We start from the raw sequence: 21,590 nt of genomic DNA, 5'->3' as shown, positions 1-21,590 counted from the left end.
CTCAGAAGAAAGGGATACACAATACAAGCAGAGGACTGGTGCTGGCAGAGTCACATTGAGAAACAGAGACCATACATTATAGTAGGCAATTAAAACACAGTGAATCAAAAAATTTTTCAACAGTTCCTTCAAAAAAAGGAAATAACTGCCCAACCACCTTCACACTTAACCTAGAAAAAAAGCTCTATGTGATAGGAAAAAAACCAAAAAGCCTATCCCTCAAACCCTGAAGGCATCAGTAAGAATTTTGTTTTCAGCTGAGTCACAAGTCATCTATCTTTGCTTTTATAAAAGAAAATATTTATGTGGATTCCTTGCAGACTATGAGATTAAGAAAAGATTCCACAAAGTCTCCAAATCATAGAAGAAATGAAACTGAATGCTGTTTTGTATAAACACTGTTTTGGGATACATTCCAAAAGATACAATGGGAAGGAAATTAGCTTTAAGAATATGAAGAGCAATCCACTCTTTGCAAACTAATCCACAATCTAAACCACATTATTTTCATCCAGTACAAGCTGGAATGCTGATTTTAATGCTAAATCTATCCACAGGCTTTCACTCTGAACTGAGGTAAAAAAGAAGGGCAAAGATCATATTTGTTAAGAACATGACAAGCTTGTTAATTTAAGGGTACAAACAGAATGAAGCAAGTTATCTTAGTTATGATCACTATGTTCAGCCTATATCAAAACAAATACTATGTCCTGATATGTACAGAACTTTCCTGTCCCTCTAGATATTCATCACTGTTTCATCACTCATCTGATATTCATCACATCAAGATTTCAAGTCATGTGAATCATGGTGGGTACCAAGCCTCCAGTACTTAGGGAAATACATCAGACTTCAGCTGCATAAATTAAGAAGTCTCATAAATGAAAACACACGGAAGATCTGTTTTTCTGTACTTGCTCTACATAAAAAGAAGGCTAACCAGGCTAAACAATAATGCCCATAAAGCATCCAAATAAAAGACGTGAACATCAAATGAGTGTCTATTTCAAGAATGTTCTGCAGGTCTCTGAAAGATCCTAGTTTCTGACATTTAAGACATCCCTCTTTCATAATAATAATTAAAAAATTACTATACTTTGAACATATGCACCACAAAAACTAATCTCTCTATTCCTCCTTACATAATTCCTTTCCATATTGGAAAAAACTGAGCAAGTTCAGAAAAATATGAAAAGAATTGTACAAATTACAGAAAATGATCCAAAAGAAAAATTACATAGGCTTTTCTAACAATCACTAGAGTTACTAAATAAAGATATTAGGCACACCTGACTTTCTACACAGTTGCAGTCTCAAGTTTTTAAAACTGTAAGTTTCAGGAATGTGTGTGTGCATCTTTACTAAGGAAAGCACACAGAACAATTCCACAATTAAGTTAAAGGTTTCAGATTTCCACTAAAATACACACAGTAAGAAAAAAAAAACACATAAAAATCAGTGCCAACTGTGGTACATTGCTCTTATTAACAAACACCCAATACACAGCACATAATCCTAACATAGGAAAACACATAACAACCTATTTCCACAACAACAGTATTTTGGTTACCACCACCTTGGCTTGCACACTGCCAGCATGGCCTTGCACACAGAGCATTATGAAGGTGGTGCAGTTAAAAGCAATCAGATGAGGTTACAGGTATCATCTGAGAGGCAGTGCCCTTAGCCCCTATCCTCTCCACCTCCAGCAGCTGCATTTTACCAATGCCATGATTAAGTCTGAACAGCAACAAAGCTGTAAGGAGCAATGCAAGTGAAAAAGCAAACTCCTGCAACTGATTAGCAGCAGTGGAGGCAGCAACTGAAAGGAAATAGCCATCAGGGACTGCCTCTTTTAACAGCTCACTGGGATACTCAACACAAGCCAACTACACAAGAAATCTCCCTTTTGCATTGTCTTCTGTAGAATAATAAAATTTCAAATGGTTTATATATTTTACCAAAAATAATTAGTTTTATCCTAGTTTGCTACAGGTAAAACACACTGTATTTCTGGTGAATAAGCAACAAGTTGTTGCTATTCCGTCACTTGATCTATTTTAAGAGTTGCTCAGACTGTTTTGTGAGACTAATCTACTTTAGGGACTACTGCAGAAATGGTGTACTCAACGACTGATACTTCCTCAAAAACTGGTGTGAAATCACATTGAGCTGCTGAGCCAAATTCTAACATTCACATTTAAAACATACTAAAGGAGAACAAAATCCTTTAATGGGAGTGTCCAAAACAGGAAGTGATGTATCTCAGAACATCATCAAGTAAAATTCTTGGTGAAAACCACAAAAATTTAGGACTCTGAGTTAGACATGGCTTATGGCTAGTCATTCACATTCTGGAACATATAAATTTTTATCCTCCTACGTTCTTATAATAGGGAATGAATTTAACATTGTAGGAATTTTACAGCTATGAATAAATTCTTGGGCTTAGTGAAATCAATGGAAGAGTTTGACACTAGTTCTAAAATATACAGTAAACCCAGAAATTTACCCAGAGTACAGTGAGTATTCTCACTACCAAAGTGCCATTCCCTTGCTTGTTTTGTATAGTTATATAACAATTATTTTGTTTAGAACTAAATTGTATATTGTTGCACATACTTTGCCTTGCAGCAGGACTGCAAACAGAAAGTGGTACCAGGTGAACTAGGAATGTTGATTCAACATCCACATCCCAAGTAGCACAGTACCATAACATAGTATAGACAATGTCTTCAGTTCAGCACTTGAGCAGCAGTTAGGCTGGGTGACTCAGATACCACATAGCAATGCAGCGCACCATACTAAATTACATGTAGCCAGAAAAGACCTATCACATGACTTGGTATACCAATTGTATAATATGTTTAATTGTTGCTTTCAGAACAAATTAGCAGTTAGGGCACAGGTTATTCTGGGACTTAAACTTGTGAATTGATAGCAGGCCACATCATGGAACAACTTATTCTCTAGCTCAGGGATGTAACAGCAAAGTAGATAAGCAAGTGATGATCTAATATTATTTTCCAGGTGCCAAAGAAAATACATTAGGATCAAGTTTGCTTAAGGCTACAGACATCATGTGCATTCAAACCCAATAGTAGCAGTATTCGAGAGATAACAGTACTATGAAACACTAAGTTGTATGAGAAATGAAGTCAAATACTTTAAACTGGCCACTCTCAGTTACTGTTTTTCTGTTTGTGGGGGTTTTTCCCCACTTTGATCTCTTGTGCCCCCGTTTCCCATGTGTAGTATTGCCATTTTATTACTTTTGGAGAGACGAATGTAAAGAAGAGTATAAAAAAAAGTATACACTGCTATTTGAGAAGCACTGGTAATGTGGACAAAAATGCCCTACCAAGTCTCTGAAAAGAAGCAATTGCAAAAGTTGTAGAGCACACTGTAAATAAAATATAGGAGTGTACAAAAAAACCTGGTACAACATCCTGGTTTGCATTAAGTGAATTCTGTCCACATATGCACTCAAAGAAGTCAGTGAAGACTTTCAGTCTCATTGTTTTCTTATTGTTTTAATATAGTGGTATAAAACTAGTATTCTTCCAGTTTTCTATATACGAAAGAAAACTGAAAACCTCAGTTTCTTTATGTGGAACTATACTTTTTCCATACTAGTCATCTGAGGATCGAAATGTCCACTTCCACACTTTTGCTATTTCAGTTAATGGAGTTACTGGTAATGATAGCAGTTAGATAGTCTTTCTGGCTCAGAGTGAAGGACACAGAAATTTTGCTTTTGGTTTGACAAAACACTGCTGACTGTTTCTAAGCATCAACATTCCTATGTTCTAATCCCGGTTTTGGAAGAACAAGGGTGGCTTCTCTGCCGTTCAACCCTTTCTTTCCAAACTTTTCAGGAAAGACGTCTTTTGTCCTCCTCCTTACCTAACACTGTTCCATCCTTCTCACTGAGACACTAGCCTTGGGTGGGGCTACTCTATTTTCCATCTTTCGCTACTTTCCTTCCTTTGCTCAGAGATGAGAGCACATGGAGAGAAAAGTGCCAATACTACATTACATGTATTTCCTCATGGCCTGATCCCAACAGCACTCCGTAGACTGACAGAAGGTTTCTCATACTTCAAGGGAAGCTGGTGGTTAAGCACTTTCTTGGACAGAAGTTCTGGGTACAGGGGACAAACTAAGTTTGGGGACTACTTACTACCTGTAGGTGAGACCTTTCTCAATTTTATCCCATAAAAAGAGAAGGCTTTAGGAGGATTAAGTACAGCAGACCATACTCCAATAAAAAGCGCTACATAAATGCTTTTCTTCTTATAAAACCTTGAAATTTGTCATTAAGAGCCACATAGCAGTTTTCAAGGTTCTGCTTTTACCCTAGGCCCTACAGGCATACAGCCATAGAAAGCCATTCTTCTCAAGCAGACTACGAACATAAAATTATCAATTTAATAAGAAAAACATGCAAGTGAAGTTACTGGGCCCTTGCATAACAGTGCACCAGCAGGATAAAGTCAATGCATTCCTAACGCCCTTCTGAAGCTCTTTAGGTAACAGCAAATTCTTGTTTGTGTTATCTGACAGGGGATTTCATGGGGCATTTTCTTCCCTCAGTCTATACCAACATGCAAGATTCACGGTATGATTCTCCTTCTGTTATGGAGAAGACTGGTGGCATAGTACAGAAGAGCTACTAATGTTAACATAGGTACTCACAAACAGAAATGCAAGTCGGACTCACAAATGTCAGCTTTTGAGGTGGAACAGATAAGAATGGCTTACTAATGCAACTACAAGATGTCAGACAACCAAATTTAAGGATGTTCAAAAAAGTGTGTCAAGGCAGGAGAAGCATATATTTTGAGTGTTGAAAATGCTATGCTGAACGAGTAAATTGGTGAAGTGGTATCAGTTTCTGGGAACACATGAATCTACTCCAGCTCTATTTCACTCCAAATAAAGAAGTGGATGGGGGGTGTCCTTTTTTAGGAAATATTTTTCAAAAATTATTCTCATAAAATGGGGGAGAGAGAAGGACAAGCATAGAGAAGCCTTTTAAATGTAGAGAGGTAAATTTGGTCACAAAACACTAGGAAGAGAAGTTTTGTGGGAAGAGAGATGGAGAGGTGAAGTGATTTTGCTTCAGTTTACCAGAATAGAATTTTTTTTATTACTTCAAGGCTCACCAGTGAGGCCACATCAAATCATCAAGGGCAACGTACACACAAAAAAGAAAAACAATACCAGTTCTTAGATTTTCATTTGTTTAAAAAACAAACAAACAACATTTACAAAATCAGCGAAGCACCAACTACAAGACATAGTATTTAGCTTTCAGGCTAGTTAAGAATTAGGGGAAAAACAATATTACTATTTTGAGGAACACTGAATGGTTACTATGAAGTTTTACTTCTGATGTTAAAACATAACAGCAGATGTAGAATTCCATAATATAAGGCAAAAAATAAAAGTGTTTTGAATGTTTCTTGTAATGATTAGCAACATAAAAACTATTTTTGTATTAATCTGAAGCACACTAGGCAGATTACATGCTGTAGCTCCTTTACAGAGGCTACTGATTTCTCAGGAGTTCCATTTAAGATAATTTCTACTCATTTTGATGCATTACTGTGTACATTCTGAGTGTGTGTGTGTATATATATATTTTGCACAGTCCAAGTAATGTTAATGTTACAATCTTAATACACAAAATACATTCCCTCAAATTTATTTCCATCTCCCTCCAAGTTTATTCTGTCTTTTAAACTTTACTCCCAAAATTTGTTGCCACTGATGGGACCAGGTCACATTTGCAGAAGGGCTGTGCTAACAATCTTGCTTTCTATGAAGACCAAAACTGCAAAAGCAATTCTAAATTTAGATAACAAAAAACTATTCTGCACTGTAAACAGGTAAGAATGAGAACACTGCAAAATGCCAGACAAAATAAATAACCTTAGTTTGTTAATTTCCCTCTTGGTTAATTAACACCTATAAATGACCTTTAGCATTGACAAGTCCAACTTCATCCAGAAAGCCAAGGTTTAAGAATATCTATCCAAATAGGATTGATTACTGATTACAGCACTGTAAGGAGCACAATTCAATCTGATTTTTTTTTTTTTTTTAAAAGGCTGGAACTACCTTCCTGAGTAAGCTGGTGTGACTGCCAATGAGGTAAAAATGCAGAGAATCATTACACTATAATAATGTTGATGTTACCATTTCTACATTTATCTAAAGCACAGAACATATATCATTTTAGACTGAAATTAAACCTTGTCAGAAATAATTTTACTTTATATTGTTTGGAATTAAAAACATATTGAATTGATGCATTAAGAAAATTCTCTTCTATCTTTGTGTTTTTCAGACCATATCTGCATCCTCAGGCAATGAAACAATTTTTATAATTGTAATAAAAAACCAAAGTGTTGACTTTAAGTTAAAAAAATTGTTGCTTGAATGACTAAATACTTCAGCAAACACAATAAATCCTTCTAAGTTTAACATACAGATAAACCCCATGCTTGCACAGGTACATACATTTCACAATTTTTCATATGTAAGTTTGCTTAAACTTATTTCAATTTTAGTCGTCTGCTCAGTGTTTATAGAGCAGGTCTGCATCTCTAAATTTTAATATTGGTTTAGTCAAAAAGCATCTACCCTTAAGCAGGAAAACTAAAAATTTGCCATTAGGAAAACACAGTTTATAGTACGAAGTACAGCGGTAATGTTATACTCTAGCAAGAAATACAACTGAAGCATCTATCTGTATTTCAATGAAGAGGGGAATCATAAAAGAGTCAAGCCCATGTATTTCTTACTTATTTCTGGACATAGAAGTTTCAGCTTGGCAATGTAAATTAAGAATCATAGATCTCAGTGTTTGCTTTCTCCCAAAGCCAGGAGACACAAGCATCAGTGAACTCTATTCCCAACAAGAGCATATCAACATATTTTACAGGAAAATCTCTAGAATATTATTTTTATTTGTTTTCAAAGAGCAGCAGAGAGAGACAGTCTGCCATTTAAAACCAGTTCCAAACAGTATTCGGAACAATTCTTCTCTAAAGCAGAAGAGGGGGCAGACTTATTCCCTCTTAGGTTTGCAGCAATATCACAACTGATCAATTTAATTTCAATTTTGTTTCAGCAACAGTTAGGTGCAGATTTATTTTTTTTTAAAATGTTCGGACCTTTAATCTCTCAACTATAACATATCTTCTAATCTCAAAGACTATTTTAGACTCCCTTTGCCCTCCTTTTGGCTCCTAATGCTACATACCCTATCCAACATGTAATCATTATTGTCAAGCTTGAGAAAACACAGGAAGATTCTTCCTCCCAAATACACAAGAGGAGGAATGAACTGACTACTGCCTGTCTACCTGCTGCAAGGCTAACTAGCACAGAATATCACCTACAGGCAGTAAGCGTCTTATCTTACAGAAGTATGCAAACCAATCTCACCCCATGGTAGAAGACAGAGACAGTAAGATGGTAACTCCACGGCAAGGTAGAGTTAAAATTACGTGCTAAAAAATGTTGACAACTACTTTTCACACTGAATTTGCATTTTATCACTTACTCATCCATGATAGCCTTAACTGTTTTTCTGTTTTCAGTTCCCAAATCCATCCTTACTGCTCATGTTACTTGTTGGCTACTGCTTTAAACAAGGATTTTCAGTCCATAGAGATAAAAACTCCACACCAATGTTATTGTTGAGCAATTGGTACACACAAGACTCATTTACACATTTACAGAATAATTTGAAAGACAGCTGACACAGAATTGATGCAGTTGATGTAGAAAATAGGCTCTAGAGAAGGTCTTCATCTGCTCAGTATAAGATTAATTTTTAAAATTTAGAAATATTCTATAGACCAACTACCAAGGCAGATACATTTAAAGCAGGTAATTTTACATATATTAAGCCTCATTCTTCACATTTAGTAGATTCCTATCAACTAACTATGGCACCAAGAACTAAGCACCTCCAAGGAACAACTGAATATACATATTTAGAATATTGAACATCTGAATAGGTCAATGACTCCTTGAAAGGCCTTAGGACAACTAATGAGTACACTTTAGTTATACAAGCATCATCTGTTTTATCAGTGGCAGATAAAATGCTATTTAAAAGCATGATTTCTAATTAGAATAGAACAGACTATTTCAATTAGAAGTGACCTACAACAATGATCGAGTCCAACTGCCTGACCACTTCAGGGCTGATCAAAAGTTAAAGCATGTTATTAAGGGCGTTGTCCAAATGCCTCAAACACTGACAGGCATGGGGCATCAACCACCTCTCTGCAAAGCCTGTTGTAGGGTTTGACACCCTCTCGGTAAAGAAATGCTTCCTAATGTCCAGTCTAAACCTCCCCTGAACTGTTCCTAAGCTTTTAGATAGTGTTCATATACTGACAGTGCAATACACGCCAGATAATATTATTAGGATTTGGCTCTGTTAGTTTGTGTATGTGCATGTGTGTGCACGTGTACATGTAATATTTTGCTTCTTAGTGCTTCATAAAAATAAGTTTATTTAGGTTCCCTCTGTAGATGAAAGAACACAACATTTAATTGTTAAGACTTGTAACATTAAAGTATTATGCAAGCAAAGGTGGTACATGTATTGTCCTAATAGTAAAAACCATGCTGCAGCTTGTCAACGTGCTGCTGGATCTCTTCTTTGTAGGTTTATCTGCTCCTTAGTCTTTTGCTGATGAAAATCTGGAGCAACTATTTTAATATTAATAGTAATTTTAAAAACATCAGGGAAATTTTAAACACAAATCCTTTTACCCTTTATCATAGTTTTCTGTGTGAAGTATTGATGCAAAAAAAAAAATTAACAAACATTTACTAAAAAAATCTAATACACCTCCAGAATCTGTTGAATTTGGGTAAAACATGTTACATTTATGCATACTCCCCTATCAATTCACTATATTAAATAATTTCATTTTAAACACCTGTGAGAATTATTTATTAGTCAGAAGTTGTTCAGAACTCTTAGAGAAAGATTCTCTTACTAAAGGGCTCATCTTTGTATTAGATGGAATAGAAAATAATTATGCACCATACACATTCTGCTTCCATTTTACTCTATTATTTTAATATCACCTGTCTCTGTCAATGACACATTTAAAAGCATCTCTTTATTAGAAGCACAAATCAATACACTCAGGGGACTGCAATAACTGCTTCAAGCAATTTGTATTATAATTTCATTCTTGATGTTTCTACTCAGAGCAACTTATTATGAATGGCGTGAAAATGGCAACCTGTCACAATTGATTTTTTCTAAACCTCTTGCAAGATTTTTTTCCTTTCTTAATATAATTAAGTATCTTCTTACTAAATACAGACAGGTCTAGGTTGTAAGATACAGCCTACCACAGAAGTTCCATTTCTTTATAACTGAGCGCCCTCCCCAACTCACATTAGAAACGAAGAGCTATTTGCTTTGTTTTGAACTGAAAGAACCTTGTACAGAGGGAAGCACTCAAACTGCTAGTACCTCTTCAACAGACAAATCTCTTGACAATGTTTTCATTGCTTACAAAAATCCCTGGAAGAGTGTTCTGGGTACTGAATGCTCTACTTCCTACCTGCTCTACTTTATTTGGATCCCAAATAAATTTTAGTAGTCTGTTATAAACATTCCTAAAAACTACTGTGTAGCTTTGGCCAAATACTTTACATAAGAATAATCTGAGAGAAGTGAAGTGAGAATTAATATTTAGTTGTGAGATAGAAGTATGAAAGTCTGAAGATGCACATTTATACTTCAAAGACAAATGTTTCCTTTAGTACCTGTAACACTCCTAGCTAAAGGAAGAATAATTTTACTTCCGAAATGAGACTGAGACAGAATTCACTCATCATACCAAAGTTCAAGTCAGTCCAGCACACATGAAATACATCAGAGTAAGAGCTTGTAGATTTTCGGGTTTAGGTACATCTAATTTAGGTTTTATGAAAACAAAAGCAGGAAATCCCACAGTAAGGCTAACTTACCTTATTTTTTGGATTGGATGTGTTCATTACACTTCGAGTTTCCTTGCCTGTGTAAATGACCACACCAATTACAGTTCCTGAAAAACAAACAAACAAAAAGTAAAACAGAAGTGTCAAGTAGTTGAAACTTGTCTGAATTAAAAATTGCAGTAATTTACAGTCCTTCAAATGAATCAATTGTATGAAAAAGCCCAAACATTTATGCAATGCATATAGTATTGTGAATGTTGTTTTTCAGAACTATGATGGATCATTATAACTTCTTTAATTAACATCCATAAAAGTGACAGCATGCTTTCCTTCTTTTTAATGGAAACAATACTTTCAATGTAACTGGTTAAAAACTTGTATTTGAACTTAAAATTGTCTCCAACTGTTTTCAGAAGTTAACACACAACATAAATAATTCCCCTTCAAAAGGAATAAAAAAATTAGTACAATGGTGCCTAACACATCATACACATTGCCTGCTAGCTCTGTCATCTATAATGATGTGAAATCTAGTTTACCCAATTAATTACTTTGATAGAATCCCATACAAAAGTATTCTCCTGTTCATTAACTTATAAAAATGATTCCCCAGTTCCAATTATCTTTTAGTCAATTTTTACTGGATGGTATAGGAAAACTTGGCTTCAGCATCACTAAATAAATGTTTATATTAAATAAAAATGTAGGTTTTTATTAATATGCCACTATCACACTTTCTAGCACAAACCAAAACCCTTATTTCTATTACTTTTTCAAGTGACCTGAAATGGCTTTATGGCAGTACAACCAATAATGCGATAGTTTTTGTTGTCTTTATGCTATAAAGAAATAATTAACATAACTTGTCAGAAACACCCTGCTCAAAAAACTTTAAAAACTATACAAGTATTACACATTTGCCTGACATTAAGTAACTTAATTTGTCTTTGGCAATCAAGACCACATGCAAGATCTGCTATCCCTACTCTTGCAGTGTAACAGGTCATAAAAAATTGAAGGAAAACAAAGAAAAAAAGATGACAGTTAAAGATGTTGGCATTAAAGGAAGTTTCAACTACTCAAAAATGAGAATGCAAGTGAAAACTTTGAATCCACAAACGAAACATCAGTGATTATACATTACATCTTCTGGACAATTAAAAATCAGTTTTTCTATTATTTTCCTCTTCATACTAAAGCTTTTTTTTTTTTTTTTTTTTTTTAAGATTTCCCTTGACATAACATTTTCCCCAAACCTAGGTGGCTGACAGTTCCACATGCAAATCTACACATTAGTATATAGGTAACATGCCCCCAACACACCCCAAAATTCCTCCTGACTTTTGTAAAAGAATAGTTATTGACCCATAATTTCTGAACTCTTTCTACTGGTCTCCAACCAATGCCCATATCCCTTTGGGGTACTTTATTTTGGAGTGATCCTCTGAGCTGACTTCTGTCCAATACTCAGAACACACTGGACAATATCCTGTAGGGAATCCCCTCCTGCACACCCCAACAATCTCTGCCTTTGTAGCTCCTTAGTTTAGTAAAAGTTCGGGAGGACTTCTCCATTCCAGCTGGCACCTTTCCACTAAGTTTCACCTTGCTAGGCTGCTGCAGCTCAGGAAAACACGCTGTCCTACTTGTTTCGTATTTTGCTCCTGGAAACGTTGGTTTCAAAGGCGAAAGTCAGATAAAACCCATTTTGACTACTGAATTTTGATAATAATTTTGGCTAAATCTGACTGCGCTGCTGCTTTTACTGAAGCATTGATCTTTGATTTTAAACTTTTGGGGCTTTCAGTTACTAGCACAACATCACTGGTAAATCTAGGGTTCCTTAGACATGAATTACATCAGTGTAGGGAACTCCAAGCCTAATTTTAGTGCTGTCCCACAGTGGTTTCAACAGGGACAGTTCTGGTGTGCTGGAGGGGTTTTTTACCCACTATTCTCTCTCATTATCCTCAGCAAATCTAAACTTAATACCAGCTGTGAAGAAAGATGCATACTTGCACTAAACTCCACCCTGGCCCATGGTAGAAAGAACTGAATCCAATTTTGGGTTCCTGGAAGCATACCTGTACTACAAGCCTGGGCTTATTAAAAGCAATGACTTGAGTATTTTTATGTATGGGCCTCTACGCAAACTGGCTCATGTAAATTGGGCAACCACTGATTTGTAAGGGCAGAGTGGTTAATGAAGGAGAGAGAAGTTACAGGAGATACCACTAGAATAAACATGTGGGCCTGGAAAAGAGATAAAAGACGACTTGTGCAGAATTAACATACGCAAATAGACAGGCATACTCTGAATCCGGTGTGTGATCATATTAATTTTTGATATCTCCCAAGCACTATGTGAACCATATAAAAACAAGAGAGTACTCAACTTAATTAAAATCATGTGTAGGACTCAGCACAAAATAGTGCTTTTTACAGCTGTGCAGTTACACAAATTGTTCTGATTTTATCTACAGTGACTTTGCAAGACTGACACCTGCCAAAATGATCACATAATTCCATTAATACAAACCTCCTCTTAATAGATATCTCAGCAGGTCTCTCTGAAAACTGCATTATCTTGCTTAGAGTTTGAACCACACTGATCATTACAGTAAATGGAGAGCAAAAAGTTAAAGTCCATACTGTAGTGGACCTTTTGAGGCTTTTTAAAAATTTAACTGCTGACTTTCTTCTCTCCCTTTCCAAAAGGAAATCTACCAAAGCTTTCAATAAACACAAACACCACAGTCAGTGATGTCACGAACACAAACAATCTGAAAGATAAGTTATTTAATTAAAGATAACCTAAGAAGTTTTCAATTATTTAGTGGTTTAAATTCTTTGGTTATATTTAAAGTCATTTCTTCAGTGATAGCAGTTTTTCAAGTTTTCACTAACCAAAACCTCCTTTCCTTCAGGCATTATTATTAATTCCACAGCAATAATATAGATATTAAGAATGGCACATAGACTTCGTACCTTGCTGCTACCTTTTTGAAACTCACTGGGATGTTGCCTCTAAATGGAAAAAGTCAGAATATTTTTTCCTATCTCACTTATTAAAGAATAACAAAAGGATGGCTGCATGCTTTGGACTTCAGAGAGAGGCTTTTGATTTCCACCCCTTCCAGAGGCTTCCAGTCTGACCCTGGCAAATTAGTGTTTGTACTTTCTGTGGTTAGGATAAACATCATATATACAGTCACCAGATCTCTGTCAGGGCTTTACAGCAAGGGGCAGAAAGCACTTCAGATTTGGTAGCAGTAGGAATCTCCATTTAGATGTCTAAATTATCAATTCTGAGACTAGAACATCTGGGTATATAATACATATTAGGTGTGACAAAATAGTAATTTATTTTTTTTTTTCCATTTAGCCTACTGTTATTCTAAGGGGTAAGGAGACTTACTGAAACCAAGAAAAGTAAACACCTGCCAAATGTACAAACTTGAGGAATCTCACTCTCCTGAACTTTATTTGTTGATATAAAAAGGCTGTGGAATAGTTTGTTCTTGAGCTGTTTAACACTACATAATTTTGTTCAACCAATTTTTTGGTTCTCAAAATTCAAAAAGAAAATAAAAATAGTCTTAAATTATAGCAAATATTTTTCTTGTCACTTGTACTGCTCTAGCAATAGGCCTTTTTTTTTTGGCTGTAGAATCTATTATTGTAGTATCCATGAGCTTTGGTAATCTGCATTCAGCATGTAGTTGATAAGATTCCTTGAAACCTTTATACACTTACATTTACTGTTACTGATCTGCAAGATGATTGATTTGTGGTCTCTCTCCTCTAGAACTGTCAGGACATCAGCAACCAGAGCTCAAGTTTTCTGAGGTATTCCCCACATAATTCCCCAAACACTTTTCCTAGCCTGACCTTGACCCTCTGTATCACCTTGACAAATAGCAATGGCACATGTCTTGGAGATAGTGGCCTCTCCTAGCTGATGCAATGTGTTTTATGTAGTATGTCAAGGGCAGTATCAGGAAATTCAGCATATATTTAATCACTGGAAGGAGGAAAACGGGAAGGAGAACCTCCTCGCCCAACAATTGTACTGTATGTCCTATGCAGAACCTTTTTTAAAATTAAATAAGGCTTTGTATCTGCAACTCAGCTACATCTTCCTTCCCTAAGCGTCAGTAATGTAGCTCCCTGTCTCCACCCCTGAGACTGACAGCATCAGTCAGTAATAGGTCAAGATAATAGTGCGGGATGACACAAAGCTTTGTAACAACCTCTACAGGGTTGGCAAGGGCATAACATAGTCCCAAGAACAATGGGTCATGTATTTGCTTGGCTTAGTAAGAGATGATGTCCAGGTTGCTTAAAGAGCACTGGAGAAAGCAGCCTTCCAAGCTAGGATGATTTAAAGACTGCCATACTGAAGAGTCTTAAGGTAAATGAAGAGATGTACAGGCAATGTTGCAGGGCAGACCTCTGCCCCCTACCATGTGGGCACAGGCTACAAACCCACTTCCTTGAATCAAAGTGGCAAAGTAATAGAAGATTAGGCTTGCACATAGACACCGTATACTTTTGGGTGAAAAATACCTGCATGTAACAGAACTGTGAGCCTAGAGAATAAGGAGACTGAAAGAAGATACAACTGTGGTTGAATTGAGGTAACTATCTACAGAGTAGAAAAACAGTACAGACTTTCACATGCTACGGGCTATTTATTCTTCTGTTTTCATGGAATCTGAGTGGCACTCATCTGCAGAGGTTGTGTGCAAGCATAATCTTCCACTAGATTTTTCAGATACAATCAAGGACTGTGACAGACCATGGTAGGGGAGGGGATGCAGAGGTGCCTGCAAACTTGTGTAGGCAGAGTCCAGCTCTGACATCATGCCATGGCAGGCTTTAAGCAAGGCAGTTTATATGTATTTATAATGGAGTCAGACAGTGAAAAGTGTTTTTATTAACAAGATTTTCAGTTGTCACAAATCCTGGAAATTCAATTATGAAGTCTAATTAGAAAAAAAAAAACAACAAAAAACCCTATAAGAATTTCAAATGTAATTACCTTAGCATCAAGTATCCTAACTTAGCTATGTGCATTCCACTTGGAAGTGAGATGAAACCAACTGAATAATACATCAGTTATCAACCAAATCTGGAACATCTTAATTTTAACAATCTGCTAATTGTTTTGCCTTATGGTCTTTTTCATGACTATATGCACAGTGCACCTATAAGAGCTTATAAATTCCTTATTAGATAAGCAACAGACTGAAGGCAATAATTTCCTATTCTTTGTTAAAGGCCTAATCCTGTCAAATGCTAAAATCACCTCCACAGAGGTCCTGAGCAATTCTTAAGATCTGGATTTATGATGCCATACAGAACAAGCAAATATCCATGAGAGGAGCACATTATCACAATATTAAATTGTAGTTAATACACGAGATGACAAAAGTGAAATGAATGATATGCCAAAGTTTAGATTAAGAAGATATAATTAATGTCACAAAATCAGTTACTAAAGGAAATTATTTCTCTCTGCTACCTTAATTCAGTGAATTTCCGTATGCACATCATGACACCATTTTTAATTACTTGATTGCATATTATTTTTCCCTCCAGAAGGGGCTGCAGTCTTGAACCATTCAGTATTTTTACTTTGTATCATTCAGTGAGTTGCCCTGAGTATCCCTTCCAGTCTTATTCCACTATTCAAAACCATGCTCCAACAAGAGAATTATCTTATCCTATGTTCTTCTACTGCCATCATTAATAATGAACCTAAGTCCTTCGTAAACAATTAAACCTTCACAAGACCCCTCAGAAGTAAAAAAACCAAACATATGCTAGAGCATAAATTTTAAGGAGCACTGTTTCCATTGATTTGGGTGCCAACTTTAGACGGCAGATCAAGAGGCCTCAGACATTACCTACACTTCTAAACAAAATCATTTACCCTGGAAATGAAAACATGAACGGTTTTCAATTAAAATTCAAAATTACTGATTCAGAATGACTGACTCTGCAAATGTATACTCTGAGTGTAGTTTTGCCCCACATATAAATCTGGGGAAAAGCAAACTCAAAACAAATTTATACAGTACTGAAATTTATAATTCATGAGCAGCATCTCTTTACGCACAGTTACAGATCTTGGCTACTTAAGTTAAAAACCTAACTGAGGACAATTTTAGGCATCATCCATTTGACAGAACAGTTTTATAGAGCAGTTTCCCAGGGCAATCAAACCAAACAACACTGAGCATCAAAGAACATGATGATCTTTTCAGACTCTGGAAAGGAGTGCTCAGTCACAGACTCCTTTGCCACCTCTTCAAACTTGATCTCTTCCCCACAACCTTCCAGCAGGCCCCTCACTGAAGTAAGATGCCTTCATAGTAAGGACTATACAAGTTAGGTGGAGACCCTTTTTTACTTTCTTCCCCTCCTTCCATACCCCTCCTCCTCTTGGCTCATGTTTCCCATTGTTCCAATTCCCTATCTTAAATCCTAGCTCCTTTTCAGAAATCATGCTCTCCTGGTTTCTTATTCTCAGTCTTTCTGTGCAGAAGAACAACCACAGCCCTTTTTTCTATGGTCCTTTTGACTTACATTGAGCAAAACCAGAAGAAAATAATTTTCTGCTCTTAAAAATGGCTTAAAGCCTAAATACAGCATCTAGATAACATGAACTCCTTATAATATCTGAGACATATGAAACATAACTAATATTTAGATCCCAATATTTTACAATTACGTAAGTGTATAACTGATCTGTACTTTCTGATTAAGATTTTGCCTGATAAAAGATTTTAAGCGAACTTTACCCACAGCATGGAGTATACATAGAAGAAAAATGCCTAACAAATGTAAACCTGGTGGATGATTTGCTCTGCATGGTGGCAGAGCTACGGAAGGAGGTAGAAAGGTTAAGGAGCATCAGGGAGACTGAGAAAGAGACAGACTGGTGGTGCCATGCTCTGCCCCCCCGAGGCAGGAACAGGAGCAGCAGCAGCCACCAGTAAAAACGCACTATCAAGGGGATCCTGTATCCCCCCCCTCACTGGGCTGAAGGCAGCAGCTCAAAGGAAAAGAGTGAATGGAGGCAAGTCCACGCTCATGGCGGCAGGCGAATGCCCTACTTGCCCACCTCGCCTCCCCAGATGCTTCTGTATAACAGGTATGAGGCCCTGGAGGTGGAAGGCCAGTCAATGGAGGATGGGGATGACAGTCCATCTACACCAGAGGTGTCACCTAGGTCAGAAAAGTGTACCTCTCGTATCAACACCACCTCCACAAGGAAAAGACAACAGGTTATAGTTGTGGGCGACTCCCTTCTAAGGGGAACCAAGGGCCTGATATGCTGGACAGACCCTCCTCTTAGGGAAGTCTGATGCCTCCCTGGGGCCCAGGTGAAGGATATCACTAGGATACTCCCTAGCCTGGTACGGCCCTTGGACTATTACACCCTACTGCTCTTCCATGTGGGGGGCGATGAAGCTGCAACACAAAGTCCTAGGGCAATCAAAAGAGACTTCAGGGCCTTGGGATGGCTAGTAAGGGACTCCGGAGCACAGGTTATTTTCTCCTCTCTCCTTCCAGTTGTGGGCAGTGACACTAGAAGGAACAGAGGTAGTCAGTCTATTAACTCATGGCTCCGTGGCTGGTGTCATTGCCACGGTTTTGGTTTTTTGATAAAGGGATGGCCTACACAGCACCAGGTTTGCTGGCATCTAATGGGATTAATCTTTCTCAAAGGGGAAGGAGAATCTTTGCTCAGGAGCTTGCAGGGCTCATCAACAGAGCTTTAAACTAGACTTGAAGGGGGAGGGGGATAATATCAGGCTTGGCCAAGAGAAGCTGAGGGACGACGTGCCACGGTTAGAGGGAGCGGGTGCTAGTGAGGGCACTCAGACTGTGTCTCTGAGATGTGCAGGGTACACTGGGGCACAGCTGAAGTTGTACAGAGTTGAGCTAGGGGCAATAGGAGTCAAGAGGGAAATGCCAGTGAAACACCTCAAAGCACACAAGGGGTGTTCCTCTGTGAAGGAGACACGGATGACAGCCCAGCTGAAGTGCCTCTACACCAATGCACGCAGCATGGGCAACAAGCAGGAGGAGCTGGAAGCCATTGTACACCAGGAAAACTATGATATGGTTGCCATCACGGAAACATGGTGGGATGACTTGCACAACTGGAGTGTGGCAATGGATGGCTATAAACTCTTCAGGAGGGATAGGCAAGGCAGGAGAGGCGGTGGGGTAGCCCTGTATTTTAGGGAGTGTTTGGATAGTTTAGAGCTTAATGATGGTGACAATAGGGTGGAGTGTCTATGGGTAAGAATCAGGGGGAAGGCCAACAAGGCAGATATTGTGGTGGGAGTCTGTTACAGACCACCCAACCAGGATGAGGAGACAGACAAACTATTCCATAAGCAGCTGGGAGAAGTCTCATGATCGCTAGCCCTTGTTCTTGTGGGGGACTTCAACCTACCGGATGTCTGCTGGAAATACAATGCAGCAGAGAGGAAACAGTCTAGGAGGTTCCTGGAGTGTGTGGCAGATAACCTCCTGACACAGGTGGTGAGTGAGCCAACTAGGGAAGGTGCCCCGCTGGACCTCTTGTTCACAAACAGAGAAGGACTTGTGAGCCATGTGATGGTTGGAGGCCGTCTTGGGCGGAGTGATCATGAAACGATAGAGTTTTTGATACTTGGAGAAGTGACAAGGAGGGTCAGCGGAACTGCCACCTTAGACTTCCGGAGGGCAGACTTTGGCCTATTTAGGAGACTGGTCGACAGAGTCCCCTGGGAGGCAGCCCTAATGGGCAAAGGAGTCCAGGAAGGCTGGACAGTCTTTAAGGAGGAAGTCCTAAAGGCACAAGAGCAGGCTGTCCCCAGGTGCCAAAAGACGAGCTGGCGGGGAAGAAGACCAGCCCAGCTGAATAGAGAGCTTTGGTTAGAACTCAGGAAAAAGAGGAGAGTCTATGACCTCTGGAAGAAGGGGCAGGCAAGTCAGGAGGACTACAAAGGTGTAGCGAGGTTGTGCAGGGAGGAAATTAGAAGGCCCAAAGCCGAGCTAGAGCTCAATCTGGCTGCTGCCGTAAAAGACAACAAAAAATACTTCTTCGAATACCTTAGCAGCAAAAGGAGAGCTAAGGAGAATCCCCAGCCCCTAGTAGACGGGGGAGGGAACACAATGACAAAGGATGAGGAAAAGGCTGAGGTACTTCATGCCTTCTTTGCCTCAGTCTTTAATAGCAGGGCCAATTGTTCTCTGGGTACCCCCACCCCTGAGTCGGAAGATAGGGATGGGGACCAGAATGGAGCCCCCATAATCCAGGGGGAAATGCTTAGTGACCTGCTGTACCACTTATCAGGCCCTATAGACTTGTGAATGTCTGAGATCCACCCGAGAGTACTGAAGGAACTGTCAGAAGTGCTCACCAAGCCCCTTTCCATCATTTACCAGCAGTCCTGGCTAACTGGGGAGGTCCCAGTTGACTGGAGATTAGCAAATGTGATGCCCACCTACAAGAAGGGCCAGAAAGAGGATCCAGGGAACTACAGGCCTGTCAGTCTAACCTTGGTACCGGGAAAGCTGATGGAGCAGATCATCCTGAGTGCCATCACACAGCATGTAGAGGATAACCAAGGGATCAAGCCCAGCCAGCATGGGTTTAGGAAAGGCAGGTCCTGCTTGACTAACCTCATCTCCTTCTACGACAAGGTGACCTGCCTAATGGATGAGGGGAAGGCTGTGGATGTTGTCTCTCTAGACTTTAGTAAAGCCTTTGACACTGTTTCCCACAGCATTCTCCTGGAGAAACTGGCTGCTCATGGCTTGGACGGGTGTACTCTTCACTGGGTAAAGAACCCGCTGGATGGCCAGGCCCAAAGACTGGCAGTGAATAGAGTTTACTCCAGTTGGCAGCCGGTCACAAGTGGTGTTCCCCAGGGCTCAGTGTTGGGGCCAGTCCTGTTTAATATCTTTATCAATGATCTGGATGAAGGGATCAAGTGCACCCTCAGTAAGTTTGCAGACTACACCAAGTTGTGTGGGAGTGTTGATCTGCTTGAGGGTAGGAAGGCTCTGCAGAGGGACCTGGACAGGCTGGATTGATGGGTCGGGGTCAATTGTATGAGATTCAACAAGGCTAAGTGCTGGGTCCTGCACTTGGGTCACAACAACCCCATGCAATGCTACAGGCTTGGGGAAGAGTGGCTGGAAAGCTGCCTGGTGGAAAAGGACCTGGGAGTGCTGGTTGACAGCTGCCTGAATATGAGCCAGCAGTGTGCCCAGGTGGCCAAGAAAGCCAATGGCATCCTGGCTTGTATCAGAAATAGCGTGGCCAGCAGAACTAGGGAAGTGATCGTGCCCCTGTACTCTGCACTGGTGAGGCCGCACCTCAAATACTGTGTTCTGTTTTGGGCCCCTCGGTACAAGAGAGACATTGAGGTGCTGGAGCGTGTCCAAAGAAGGGCAACAAAGCTGGTGAAGGGTCTGGAGCACAAGTCTTATGAGGAGCGGCTGAGGGAACTGCGGTTGTTTACTCTGGAGAAAAAGGAGAGACCTTATTGCCCTCTACAACTACCTGAAAGGAGGTTGTAGGGAGGTGGGGGTCGGTCTCTTCTCCCAGGTAACTAGCGATAGGATGAGAGGAAATGGCCTCAAGTTGCGCCAGGGGATTGTATATTAGGAAATTTTACTTCACTGAAAGGGTTATCAAGCATTGGAACGGGCTGCCCAGGGAAGTGGTTGAGTCGCCATCCCTGGAGGTATTTAAAAGATGTTTGGATGAGGTGCTTAGGGACATGGTATAGTGGTGGTCTTGGCAGTGTTAGGTTTACGGTTGGACTCAATGACCTTAAAGGTCTTTTCCAACCTATATGATTCTGTGATTCTGTGAAAACCAGCCATGCTTTTCAGCAGGACCCTATCCGCAGTGAGCTGAACAGAGCACTTTACAACCTGAAGTTTTAATTAAAACAAAAAGGTCAGTGACTTAAGTGGGGTACAAGGGACAGCACTACTGAAATAGCAAAATTTAAGTGAAAAAAAAAAACTGTTAAGGAGGATTAGAAAGATATGACAATATTGTGAGCAGCATGATGAAACTGATGGGACGGCAGACAACAGAGGAGTAAGAGACTACTAGCCTGCAATACAAAAAGATTTTCAAAAGCCATTAGTATCTCCCATTGTAAAAATAAAGATACACTTCCACAGAATTTTTTAGATAAGTTATCAGTTTTGCTATTGCAACACTTACCTGAAGCAACAACAGTGCTTGCCCATAATGTATTTTCTATGCTTAGGCTTTCATGAACTGCTGGATCACTGTCTTCCTGTTAAAAAATATGAACAGCTAGTAAGTAAATCAACATCCCAAATATTCATAATTAAGAACAATGCCAAACCATCTGAATAAGAATAACTTGCACAGGATGTCTGTGTCCTTTTATCAATCACTGCATAATAGTATTCATTGCACATACTTTATTAGTCTGTATACATACAAAAATAACTTTCCAAAAAGTGAAATACTGATTGAAGTTCATATTATTTAAACCCAATTATATTCAAAGAACTAAAGTCAATAATATTTTAAAAGGAAC

The 21,590-nt window shown here is 38.9% G+C and overlaps 1 protein-coding gene across 8 annotated transcripts in view; it reads right to left on the bottom strand.

Moving 5' to 3' along the window:
• Window positions 1-21,590, bottom strand: part of ATP9B (ATPase phospholipid transporting 9B (putative)) — a 174,885-nt gene that overhangs the window by 65,926 nt on the left and 87,369 nt on the right. For all 8 annotated transcript variants that reach the window (XR_012041096.1, XM_072853466.1, XM_072853469.1 and 5 more), the window contains 2 exons: window positions 21,245-21,320; window positions 10,021-10,097 (listed from right to left, as the gene is read on the bottom strand). Coding sequence is in view for 7 of the 8 variants with exons in the window: in XM_072853466.1 (XP_072709567.1) it covers window positions 10,021-10,097; window positions 21,245-21,320 (153 nt within the window). In the remaining variant the exon portion in view is untranslated. The remainder of the gene's footprint in view (window positions 1-10,020; window positions 10,098-21,244; window positions 21,321-21,590) is intronic.

The sequence above is a fragment of the Ciconia boyciana genome, chromosome 2 (genome assembly GCF_034638445.1).
Source record: "Ciconia boyciana chromosome 2, ASM3463844v1, whole genome shotgun sequence".
Classification (NCBI taxonomy): Eukaryota; Metazoa; Chordata; class Aves; order Ciconiiformes; family Ciconiidae; genus Ciconia; species Ciconia boyciana.
The sequence above is the reverse complement of the archived record's forward strand: the minus strand, read 5'-3'. Positions and strand labels throughout refer to the sequence as shown.